This window comes from Peromyscus maniculatus, chromosome 23 (genome assembly GCF_049852395.1).
Source record: "Peromyscus maniculatus bairdii isolate BWxNUB_F1_BW_parent chromosome 23, HU_Pman_BW_mat_3.1, whole genome shotgun sequence".
NCBI classification, from domain to species: Eukaryota; Metazoa; Chordata; class Mammalia; order Rodentia; family Cricetidae; genus Peromyscus; species Peromyscus maniculatus.
In genome coordinates, this window is record NC_134874.1 from 57,669,903 (window position 1) to 57,682,950 (window position 13,048).

At 39.9% G+C, this 13,048-nt stretch overlaps 1 protein-coding gene across 12 annotated transcripts in view; it reads right to left on the reverse strand.

Moving 5' to 3' along the window:
* The window catches only part of Cdk8 (cyclin dependent kinase 8), a 68,999-nt gene that overhangs the window by 25,271 nt on the left and 30,680 nt on the right, over nucleotides 1–13,048 (reverse strand). For 10 of the 12 annotated variants that reach the window (XM_076561319.1, XM_076561317.1, XM_076561315.1 and 7 more), the window contains exons 3-4: nucleotides 6,588–6,698; nucleotides 3,231–3,371 (exon numbers count right to left, since the gene is read on the reverse strand). In XM_076561319.1, the coding sequence (XP_076417434.1) occupies nucleotides 3,231–3,371; nucleotides 6,588–6,698 (252 nt within the window). The remainder of the gene's footprint in view (nucleotides 1–3,230; nucleotides 3,372–6,587; nucleotides 6,699–13,048) is intronic. The other 2 variants (XM_076561318.1, XM_015998285.3) reach the window with 1 other exon arrangement.

Consider the following 13,048-nt stretch of genomic DNA (forward strand, 5'->3'; position numbering starts at 1 on the left):
GGAGAGAACATGGAAGTACCTTATCCCACCGACTCCAGCTAGAGCCTCTGGGGATTTGTTTGTATAAGAAGATTAACATTTCAGCTAGTTTGGGCCACTGTGCTCAAGTGTTTGAGTCAAACATTATTCTAGATATTTCTGTGAACTACTGATTTGAAACCTCTGCTGGGAGGTGGTAGAACCTTCAGGAGGTGAGGCCTAGTGGGAACCCTTGTCATGGCTCACTAGAAGCTCACTCCTCATGGTTTGGGAGCTCAGTCTCACCGCTTCCTCTTTCGCTTCCTGGCAAAAGTTCTGCTCCATCTCTCACTCCTCATCGTTGCCACCTAACATCAACCAGAGGCCAAGGAAACGAGGTCCATCTACTATGAACCGGGAGCTCCAAAACCGTGAGCCAAAATACATCTTTTCTCTTGGTAAGTTAATCATGTCAAGTATTTCATTACAGTCCTGAAAAGCCAATGCCCCCCTTCCTGTGAGAAGGTATCCAATCAAATGAAGGCTCTAATAGAAAAAAGACTGTGAGCAACAAAGGATGCACCAGCAGATGGGCTTCAGTATTCAAATGTTATTCTATGTCTTCCTGGATCTCCAGCTTGCAACCTACCCTGCAGATTCTGAATAACTAGGCCTCTAAAATGCACAAACCAATTCCCTAAAATAAACTGCTTTCTATATATCCCTCTGCTGACACCTTGTGTGTTCTGCTGCTCTGGAAAAGCCTAATGTGGACAGGAGCAGCAGAGGCAGGATTATAATTGCTACAAACATTCTCACTGCCAAGAAGCAGGGAGTAGAAGAGAGGGAACGACCAGGATAGGAGAGGCAGGGCACAAGCCCATGCACCTGTGCTTTAATTTCTCTCTACTTTATGGTGACTGGGGACTTTAATGTTCAAATATGAAAAGATTTGGTTTAGATCAATAAGTTACTTCACAAAATAAATACTATCCGTGCTTCCTATCTATCAGACCATTTTCCTTCAATTTCCAACACTATGACTAGAAACTAACAAAACACACCCATACAAATGCTCTTACCTCACCCTAAGCCCACACAGGGCTCTACATGAATGACTCTACACTTCCTACCAAAAACAACTCTGAGAGCTATTAGCCTGCACTGTGTGATGATTAATGGTGACAATATAAATCTTCACTTATCAAACAGGGTATTAGGTGTAAAAGCACCCAATATTAATCTCTACCATCTTAACAAAAGAATGCTTCCAGGTTTATTTTTGGGAGCAAATGTAGCCAGAATGACCTCAAAATTGTGATCTTCCTACTTTTGCCTCTTGGGTGCTGGCATCACAGGCATGCTCAAGCCAGTATTTGTATTAATAATGAACCTGATTTAATAAAACAGAAAGTTCAGTAAATCCTTGGCTATTATCAAAAGGGTATTTTCAAGGTGTGTGTATCAATTATCCACCTTACCACGTAGTTTCTTTTGGTAAGGCGGAACATTTCACCAATTAACTGGTCAAAGTCGTAACTTTAGAAATCTACATACATGTGTTTCATACATCACTGTCACCATTTATCAACCTTACTTCAAAGGCACAGAAACTATAATGGACTATGAATTGTATTTGTTCTGATAAGTGTTTCATCTGTATGTAATGCTAAAAGCTGTGTGGCTTCTGAACAGAGTCTGAGAGTAAACATCTTAGGACCACATATTACCACATACATCAGCATCATATGTAGCTACATTAAAAAATTGTAGACCTCAAATTAAACCCAAAATTTTAAGTTTTAGCTGACAGGAAGTACTAACACTTTTTAAAATGTAGTCTTTCACCCCGAAAGCAAGGTTTGAGAGGTTGGCACCTGAACAGCGACCAGCTTTAAGGGGGCCGGCTGTGCTAAGTGTCCAGATAATGGCTCTAGGACCCATGTACCTGGGAGACACAAGACAGCTAGATGCTTAAAAGAGCAAGGACATCACAAGAAAACCCAGAGAACCAACTAACCTGGGTTCATAGGAGCTCAGAGACTGAACTGACAACCAGCGAGCCTGCATGGGACTGACCTAGGCCCTCTGCATTTATGTTACAGATGTGTAATGTGGTCTTGTGGGACTCTGAACAATGGGAGTAGGGGTGTCTCTGACTCTTCCATTGGCTTTTGGAACCCTACTACTGATACTGGATCGTCTTGTCCAGCCTGAATACTGGGAGTGCTTAGTCTGACTGCAGCTTGATGTGCCATGTTTGGTTGACATCCATGGGAGTGGGAGGCCTGCCTGCCCTTTCCTAAGAGAAATGGAGGAGGAGTGGACAGGATGGGGTGGTGGTGCAGAAGAAAGGTGGTGGAGAGGAACTGGGAGGAGAGGAGGGAGAGGAAACTGCTGTTGGGATGTAAAAGAAATAAATAAATATTTAAAAAAAAAAAAGGCTGGGCGGTGGTAGTGCACGCCTTTAATCCCAGCACTCGGGAGGCAGAGCCAGGCAGATCTCTGTGAGTTCGAGGCCAGCCTGGACTACCAAGTGAGTTCCAGGAAAAGGCTCAAATCTACACAGAGAAACCCTGTCTCGAAAAACCAAAAAAAAAAAAAAAAAAAAAAAAACAAAACATTAGGGACCTCTCACTCCAAGGAAGGAAGCCACAAGAAGAGTGCTGCCATATGAAGAACATTCCAAATGCATGACTAGCCAGGCAGTGTGATGTATGTAGAAGGATAATGGAGTGGAGAACAGGTCCTTATTGTAGGGGCTACATTAATACTGTTCAGCATTGCTGCATGCAGTGGTATTCGTCATTATTATTTGGACAGTATCTACAGACAAGAGATTTTTGTTGCCTTTTGTTAAGGTGCTCTGGTCTTCCAAACTCCTCCTCCTCCTCTTTTTTTTTTTTTTGGTTTTTCCAGACAGGGTTTCTCTGTGTAGTTTTTGGTGCCTGTCCTGAATCTCGCTTTGTAGACCAGGCTGGCCAGATCCACCTTCCTCTCCCTCCCGAGTGCTGGGATTAAAGGTGTGCGCCACCGTCGCCGGCCCCTTTCTTCTTGAGATGGCTTTACCAGAGCCTTGAGAGAACCCACTCTTGACTAGCCCAAGTCACCGAGTATTTCCACACTGCAGAAGAGCCTCACCAAGCGAGGCAGGGAAGACAAGACTACCGAATGCTCACACACCATCTATGGCGAGATTTCTCTACAGACAACGGGGAAAGTGACCACCATAAATACATTTCCTGGTTGAACCCAGCTATTGATCAACTCACCAAATCCCTGTGCAACACCCAGTTGGCATGAAGATAGTGAATCCCATCCAGGATCTGGTACAACAGTGACTTCACCATTCCCCGAGGTAACTGAACTGGCTTCTTGTTGGCTTTTGAAGCTCTGTGAAACTTAATTATATGCTGGAAGAAAGAAAACAGCACAAGAAGCTTTACAAACAAAAAAAGGCAGTGTCGCGATCACCCGAGAACTGAGAACCTGTACTACAGCCCAACAGAACTAGCACACACAGGAAGCACATCCTAACAAGCAAGGTCGCTCCATGTTTAGATGGAAGAGCATCTCAGGAGATGAAAGAAGACAGAGAGGCGGGACCTAGGGTGCTCTTCATTTTAAAATATAATTAATGTTGATTACATCTGGGGCACTATGGATCTGTTTATCTGGCAGGAATTTCCAAGAAAAGAACCATTTTTTTCCTATAAAGATTCAATAAAAAGGAGGAAAGACAAAATTCTGACTGACTGAACAGCACAGGTGTGGTACCAATTTCTGACACTCACGGGTTATGAAGAGCAATCGGATGTTTCAATAAAACACAGCCAACATATAGAAACTAAAGAAATGATAACAAGTAGATAGCCAGTTCAAGCTGGATATACTCAGAAACATAAAGGATTCAGATGAGGAAAGAGCCTGCCTGGTAACCTGCAAAGCTTTTCCTGTACAAGTGACTAGACAACTAGAGAGAAATAAAGTACAACTTTATCAATTAAAACACTTTGCTAATAAATATACAGGAAAAGGTTTCTTCTTTTCCATGTTTCAAGCTCTCAATGATCTTCTTTTTTTGTTTGTTTGTTTTGTTTTTGAGACAGGGTTTCTCTGTGTAACAGCTCTGGCTGTTCTGGAACTCACTCTGTAGCCCAGGCTGGCCTCGAACTCACAGAGATCCGCCTGGCTCTGCCTCCCAAGTGCTGGGATTAAAGGCGTGTGCCACTACCACCTGGCCGATGATCTTCTTTATTGTCTGTATAACACCTGTAAATTTCAGGACCATCTCAGGTCAGCTCTGCCTCCTACACCACTTCACACTCATCTCTAGCACATACTACACAGGAGCTCTTCATCATTAAGTAGATTCTTGTGGTTAAAAAGAAAAAGAGAGTAGAAGTGTGATGGTTAACATGCAGGCTAACATCTGTTTTTCTACCTGATGTTTGTTACACAGACTATCGAACAGAAGAAAGAACTAGTAAGCTGTTGAACCAAGGAGCTGGATTTCCCAAAGAGGAAAATGTAGCAAAGCATCTGAAGTGAAAAGACAAACGCATTCATTGGTGCACACCTGTTTGCATTTGACAACAGCACCAGGCTACATTAAGTTCCTTCTCAGTTTTATACCTCAGATATTATTTAATAATTTAGAATATTTATCACCTACCCTAAAATGTGATATCAAGGCTGTGTCAATAAGAAGAAATACCACCGACTCTCCAAATGTAATAAAAATAGGTTTAATCAGAGAGCATATTAAAGAACTAAAAGCTTCAAGCTTCCCAGAATAAAAACCAAGTAGAGGAGGTAAGATAGCTGAAGGTGTATTTTTTCAGGTCACACTTCAAATAGTACAGTGATTTTTCTAAAAAATAAAATATTTTAAAAACTATAAACCAATAAAATCACATAGCATGGGAATTTCTTGTCTGTACATTCTTCATATTCCAAGGCTAAAAAATCAAATGCACAGTACACAGGCTATAAATCTAAATGATCTTCAAAGCAACTCTTAAGTGTAACTTTTGCTGCCTATGTCTGTCAATCCACATATAATATTCCAATTAAAGTAGGAAAAAAAAGTAAAGTTATAAGTTTTAGGGAAATGAGCTGTCCTGTTTTTATTAAAGTAATGTTAAAAATATTCATTTGCCTTCAGTAAGTACTAGTAAAATAATGAAAAATGCAATGATGAATTACTTATACACATCAAATTCTATGCAATGTAGCTTCTATGTAAAATGCTTGTCATGTCACACTGAATACGATATATAAGTTCTGTCTATGTCCTCAGACGTCCGCCCCTCCTGCTCTCACGTCCTACACGGTGTGCCTCACTGAGTTTATTAAGGCTGGCTGCTGAACATGGGTGACAGTAAGGCAGATGTTGATAAGATGCATTTACAGTCTTATCAATATACTATGAGTCTTTCCTGGTACGGGCTAAACCAGTCAACTATAATTACTCATTTGAGAAATCTTCAATATACAATTTGGGTCTAAGTATGTAAAAATGCCATAGGCCAAACAAACCTAAGAAACAAACTCCACAAGAGATAGTGCAATCTATTTTTGCACTAATCTTGTTTTGTAGTGTAGCTCTCATCAGCAATGATTTTTCTCTATGCAAAAGTATGCCAATTCAAATAGTAAAACATATTATTGCCAATGAAAATGGAATACATTATATTAAATATCAATTGTGAGTAACTAAGAAATCACTAAGATTTGACATTTAGCTCATACAGCTTCTAACAGCTTCTATTCCTAACTATTGAGACTTTCCTAGCATTAAAGGACAGGGGCAGGGACAGTAGTTAGACCTGTCTATCCTCTTATAGCATGCTTACCCAACAAGTACTATTTCATTTTAAATTCCTTCACACTACAAAATAAAGAAAAATATGTCCTTTCAAAACCTTATAGCAGGGCTGGAGAGAAAGCTCAGAGGTTAAGAGCACTGCCTGCTCTTTCCAGAGGTCCTGAGTTCAATTCCCAGCAACCACATGGTGGCTCACAACCATCTGTAATGAGATCTGGCACCCTCTTCTGGCCTGCAGGCAAACATGCTGTATATATCATAAATAAATAAATCTTAAAAAAAAAAAAAAAAAAAAAAAAAAAAAAAACCTTATAGCAAACAAGGTCACCTTTTAAAATCAACTCTGTAGTTAGGAAACAATGTTCTGAGTTGTTCACACTCCTTATTTCTTTATCGTCTGTTACAAAGGACAATGCGCCAGAATCAAGAAGAAATACTGGCAACCTCCCTAGTCTGAAGACCCAAAATACTTTGACATTCAAAACTTTCTGAGAGCTAACATGATTTCACACCATGAAACATTTTTTTCATATTCAAAATTATAACATTGTATGAAATTTCCTTCAGGCTATATGTATAAGGTAAAAATAAAATTAAAACACAAGTGACTTTCAAGTTTAGACATGAGTTCAGCCTCTAAGATGTCTCATTAAATATATGCAAATAAATACCCCCACACACTTCTGCTTCGCAGCCTTTTGGTAAGGTGATTTCTAGTCTAATGCAGTGGAAGCTAACTGTTCAGTCACTTTCAAGCTGACTGAAAACAACTGCCCTGTCTACCAGCAGTCCACCTTACCCAGAGGTCATGTTCAGCATAGTCAAAGAGAAGCCATACTTTCCGATCAGCATGAGACAGAAACACCTTCTGAAGAGAGATGACGTTGGGGTGCTTAAGCTCTCGAAGTAACTACAAAACAAAGGAGATTCATTCAAAATTTAACACAAAGATAATACAAAAAAAAAAAAAAAAAGAGTCATACCAAATTAGGTGTGGTAGCACACACATGTATACAAGGATTATGAGCATGCCCTGCTACCACCATGGCAGGCATTTCTACCTGGCTGCAAGGAACTGAACAGAGGTCTTCGATAATGAATGCTGAAGTAGAAAGACCACCTGAAGCCCAGGAGTCCACAGCCAGCTTGGACAACAAAACAGGGCTCCATCACAGACCCCACCCACCCACCCCAGCAGCAATGGCCACATAGTCAGCGCTTACTAATGTTAAGCATTCGATCAATTTAACATTTGAAAAGGTGTGATTGCTACACAGGTGCTTTGTGACAGAAAAACCTGCAGGGAAAAAAATACTGGAAAGAGGATATCAGTATAAATCTGTCATTTGTTGCTTGACTGATGATTTCATTTTTTATCAAAATTACAATCTTAGCCATTTTTAAATCCACAAATTGGTGGCATTAAATATATTCAATACTGTAGAACCATCACTACTATAAACTTTCACCATTCCAAGCAGAAATGCTTTATCTATCAATGACTCAGCTCTAGGTAAACTCTACTACCTGTCCCTAAGGGTTTCTATGGTAGACACCTAGTGTTGGTGGGTTCTCATAACACCTGTCTTTCTCATTTGTGTTGACAGGCATGTACCTGTATTCCCGGTACTGAGGAGGTGGCAGGAGGAAGAAGGACAACTTTGGGTATCGCTTTTGAGGTGCCATCCATGTGACTGATTGGTTTTTATGTATATTCATGTGTATCTGTGTGTCTGCTACATGTGCAGGTGACCATGCAGGTAAGAAGTGGGAGCAGGATCCCCAGAAGCTGGAGTTATGAGCAGTTGTGAACCACCTGATGTGGATGTTGGTGATCAAACTCACTTCCTCTAGAAGAGCAAGTGGCACGTGCTTAGTCACTGAGCCGTCTTCCCCGACTCGTTTACTTAGTCATCCACCCATCCACCCATCCACCCACCCACCTGCTTACCTATCTATTTGAGACATGTTCTCTCATTGGCCTGGAGTCTGCCACACAGGCTAGGCTGGCTAGTGAGCCCCAGGGATCCATCCATCCCCACCTCCTCTGCAATGGGACTACAAGCACTGGCATGTACTACCATGCCTAGCTTTTTTTGTAGAGTCTAGGGATCAAACTCAGGACTTTGAAAGCACCCTGCCTCATACTTAGCCTTTTGTGTCTGGCTCATTCACTCAGTATTATCTTCAAGGTTCATCCTTGTTGCAGCATGTAGCAGGTTTTTTTTTTTCTTCCTTTTTATAGTTGAAAACATTCTGTTGTATATAGAGACATTCCTCAGCTTATAACAGACTTACATTCTGATAAAGCCACCCTAAGTTAAAAAATATCATCAAAAATAAATACATTTATTAAGCCAGACATGGCAGTGCATGCCTATATTCCCAGAGCTGGTCAGTGGAGACAGGTGGATCCCAGGGACTAAACTGGCCTTTAGTAGAATTTCTTTTTTTCATTTGTGAAGAACTGGTTAGTCTTTACAAAATAAAATGTTTAAATGCATTCATACTAGCTTTATTCACAGAAACCACTTGTTTTTCCAATTTTACCAATGGAGAAAATTTTTAAATTTTTCTGAGTATAGGTCTACTTTGAATATATCATTCACTATAAATTATCCAAGTTATCATATATCATATTTAATTTAAACTTGTAAAGTACAAAAAATAGTAATATTTAAAAACATACCATGTCAATATATGCGAGAGTGAAGAGGAAGAAATTAGGTAAGAAAACTCCTAATATTTTCAAAATGACAGTGCATTCTTTTCTTTAAAAATTATGAATGTGTACGTGTATGCGCATGTGCATGTCTGTGTACATGGGGTGCATGTGTGTACAGGCCAGAGGACAACCTCCGGTGTCATCCTCAGACATGCTGCCCACCTCCTATGAGACATGGTCTTTCACTGGCCTGGAGCTCTCCATCACAGTAGACTGGACGGCCAACAGGCCCCAGGAGCCTCCTGCCTTTCCTGCCCGGGCACTGAGATTACAAGCATGCCCCGCTATGACCATGGCGGGCATTTCTAGTTGGATGCCAAGAACTAAATAAAGGTCTTTTTGAGCCAGGCGGTGGTGGCGCATGCCTTTAATCCCAGCACTCAGGAGGAAGAGCCAGGCGGATCTCTGTGAGTTCAAGGCCAGCCAGTTCCAGGACAGGCTCCAAAGTTACACAGAGAAACCCTGTCTCGAAACACACACACACACACACACACACACACACACACACACACACACACACACACACACACACACAGTCTTTGTGATTACAAGGTAAGTACTTTACCATCTAAATCATCTCCCAACCCTGACACACTATTCTAACATTAACAGTTCCTAAAAGCAAAACCAAGTTCTAAATGTATACCTTAATCATGGTTAATAGTTAAACTGAACCTTACTTATGCCAAATTATTTCAATAAAAATTTAAACTGAAGAATCTTTCTTCAACCAAACTCTTAGAAACTGATAAAAACAGAGATGCTGAGTGAGGCTGGAGTGGGAAGTGCACTGTGAAAGCAGTCTATGGCCCCAGCCCATCCATCAGAGCCACTGACATCTGCTGCACAGCTGGCCAGCACATGAAGCTACAGGGATTCCAGTCCACAGGAATTATGGAAACGAGTGTGACAAACAGCTCACAAGACAATGAGAGCTTTACAATGTCCTGACTTTGGAAGAACCTCTCAAATTTCTCTCTTCCCTTTATAAATGCTTCCTGAGGACTAGCTGCACCAGATCTAGGCCATGCTAATGATATGTGTCACAGTCTAGTCTGGGTAAGGGTGGCAACAGACCAAAGTAAACAATAGGAATCCTCCTAAGATTCTTATTTGTAATAAATATTATTAAAGCACCAGATTGAGCAGAGAGGTGGGGGTGCATGTCTTTAATTCCAGCACTTGAAAGGCAGAGGCAGGCTGATCTCTGTGAGTTCGAGGCCAGTCTGGTCTACAGAGTGAGTTCCAGGGCAGCCAGGGGTGTTACACAGAGAAACTCTATCTTAAAAAAACAAAACAACAACAAATCAAAAAACCCAAACAAACAAAACACAACAACAAAAGAACCAAACTGAGTGTGTGCAGGTTAGTTTATAGAAGGCAGAAAGCAGGTAAAACAAAGATGAATTCTTCTCCTTCTTTACCTTTTGTTATACAAGGTCCCTAAGTGAAGCCAGCTGCTCAGTCCTCTTTATCTACATTCAATTTCATTTTTCTCTTCACCTCTTGACTTATTTGAAACAAATTTACCAATCAGTATTTCAGTATGTATCTCTGAAACAGTCTTTTTCTCTCAACACAAAGAAAATAAAGAGCAGCAAACAATGATAATGTATCCAGAAAAGCCTCATGACATATAAATTAAGCAACAGACTTCTAAATAATGGATAAAAGAGAACTGAAAATATCTTGTACTAAATAATAAAAAAATAAACATAACAAAATTTGTGTCATGAAAATAAAACATAGTTTGTAGGGATTTATATTTTTAAATACTTATAGTAGGAAAGAATAGCTAAAAAGCCAATGGAGCAAGGTTCTAGTCAGCAAAGTGGAGAAACACAGGCCCAAGGAGAAGAGGTAAGAGGAGAGCGGACGAAGCAAATGCTCATGAAGAGGGGACAGGGTGGCTGGAGAAGCTGCGTTTGTGAGGAGCAGCAGGGAGCATGTGAACAACTCCACACCAGTAACTCACACTCACCAACAGAGGTAAATCTGAAGAACTCTATCAAGGAAATATACTAGTAGGTGAATTCTATTAAATGCTTAAGAAGAAATACCAATTAAATGCTAATATCAGAAAACAGAGGATGAAAAATAACATCCTACTTCATAAGCAAAGTTGTAACAATCTCAGTATCACAACTTGACAGAAACACTGTATAAGAAAGGACAGGATAAGCCAGCATCCCACAAAGTCAGACTCAAAGTCCTTAATGATGTACGTGCCACTCAAATCCATCAACGTAAAATACAACACGGGCTACCTCAGGAACGTAATCAATATTCAAGGAAATGAGTATAATTTATCAATTTAACCAAGGAAGACAATATGGTCACTTAAGTATACATGGAAGAAAGCATGTGATGAAACAGTATGACAATGGAAAATTCCTCCGGAAACCTGTATTAAAAGGATTTTTTCTAGGCTCAACTGATGGCAGCTATGGAAAGTGGTGAAACTGAAAACACTTCCCTCAAGATGGCCTGAGAGTGGAAGCTGCCGACTCCCATCAGCACTCGGTGTTATGTGAGCGCCTGGCCTGCACTACAGGATGGGAAAAGGAAAACGAAAAAGCACAGAGATGGAGGAAAGTGTAGCTAGCCTACTAGAAAGCCCAAAGGAACCACCAAAAACATCCTAGGGAATTTAGAAAGGGATTAGGGTATACAATATAAGATATAACAAAGAAAAGTAATTCTATTTTAGAATACAGCGGGGAAAAAAACCCTGAAAATTAAAATTTAAAATAATTCCATTTCAGTATGAAAAAACATATTTCATGTTTTAAAACTTCACTCATGAAGGATGAAATTAACAGAGGTATGTAAAGTCTTTAATGTCTGTAAAAAATAAAATATTAAAAAAAATCTTATAAAATGCAAAGTATGCCTTTCCATTAACTTTAAAGTTACAATATTATGGTATCAATTTTCTCAATCAAAGTATGATTTATTGATCTAAATCATACTTCCAGAAGGCACTCTTTAGAAATTGAAATGGACTAGCCAACTAACTAACTAACTAACTACATATATATATATATATATATATATATATATATATATATATATATATATATATATATATTGCTAGATGGATGATGTATCAACAAAGGACCTTAAATAGCCCAAATAACCCCAACCAAAGGCAAAGCTAGTGGCTTTGCCCTGCCTGGTGGTGAGTCTCTGATCTGGTGTCACCGGCAGACTGAACAACGACAGTGGTATGGACAGTATGGAACAGACCGTACTTAGACAGTCCTCGAATCTGCTGATCCACGAAGATTTCTTTATCCAAATAGAGAAAAGTCACAAAAGGGAAGTTATAAATGGACTGCATTAAAAATTCCTCCCCAAGTTAATGTAGAATAACTTGATTTCTTTTTTTTTTTTTCCCCGGGACAGGGTTTGTCTGTGTAGGTTTGGTGCCTGTCCCAGATCTCTCTGTGTAGACCAGGCTGGCCTCGAACTCACAGAGATCTGCCAGGCTCTGCCTCCCGAGTGCTGGGATTAAAGGCGTGCACCAATGCCGCCTGGCCTTAACTTGATTTCTTTATGTGTAAATGCATTTACATTTATTGAGATATAGGCAAGCACACGCACATTTGATCCAAAATTCAATTGAGTTTATCTACCATTTAGTACCAGCACTTAGGAGGCAGAGTTTTGAGGTCAGCCTGGTCTACATAGCAAGTTTCAAGATAGCCATGGCTGCATAGTGACCCTGGCTTTAAAAAGCAAACAAAAAAAACATTTTGTCATTTGTTTGGTGGTAGATAAATACGAAAATACATTTGTTAGTGAGCATAAAATTTAATGTGAAGCTTCACAATTTCTTTTTTAAATGCCAATTCCAACTATATATAAGTTAATTAAGTTGTATAGACTTTGGATATGATTAATTTTAATGTGATGTTTTTATTTAATTGCCAGTAAACTTTTAAAAAATAATAAAAAATAAATAAATGCATGGCCATGAGATGGCTCAGAAGGTGATTCCTGGGTCCTACACAGCAGAGAGAACCCACTCCTGTAAGCTGTCCTTTGACTGACTATACACATGCCATGGAACAAATAAATACACAAACCACAAATGTCAAACTCAATGAATTCTCACCTATTAAACTCTTGGGACCAAACCCAGATCAAAAAAGACCCCAAACATTATCAGCACTAAAAGCTCCCCTTGTCCCTTCCAGTCACTTTATTTCCACCATCAGTCCTAATTAGTCCTAACTTCTTACATCACCATGCAAGGTTTAATGAATTTTAGTTTGTTAAGACTGACCTGTGTAAGTAGAATAGAGTTTAATGAACTATCACTGATGTATAAATATCTTATCTCAAGAGTCAAGAGTGGGAAAAATTGGGCTGGAGAGATGGCTCAGCTGTTAAGAGCAATGGCCACTCTACCAGAGGACCCAGGTTCAATTCCCAGCACCCACATGGCAGCTCACAATTTTCTGTAATCCAACTCAATGTGACTGGACTCCCTCGTACAGACATAAATGCAGGCAAAACACCATGGCACA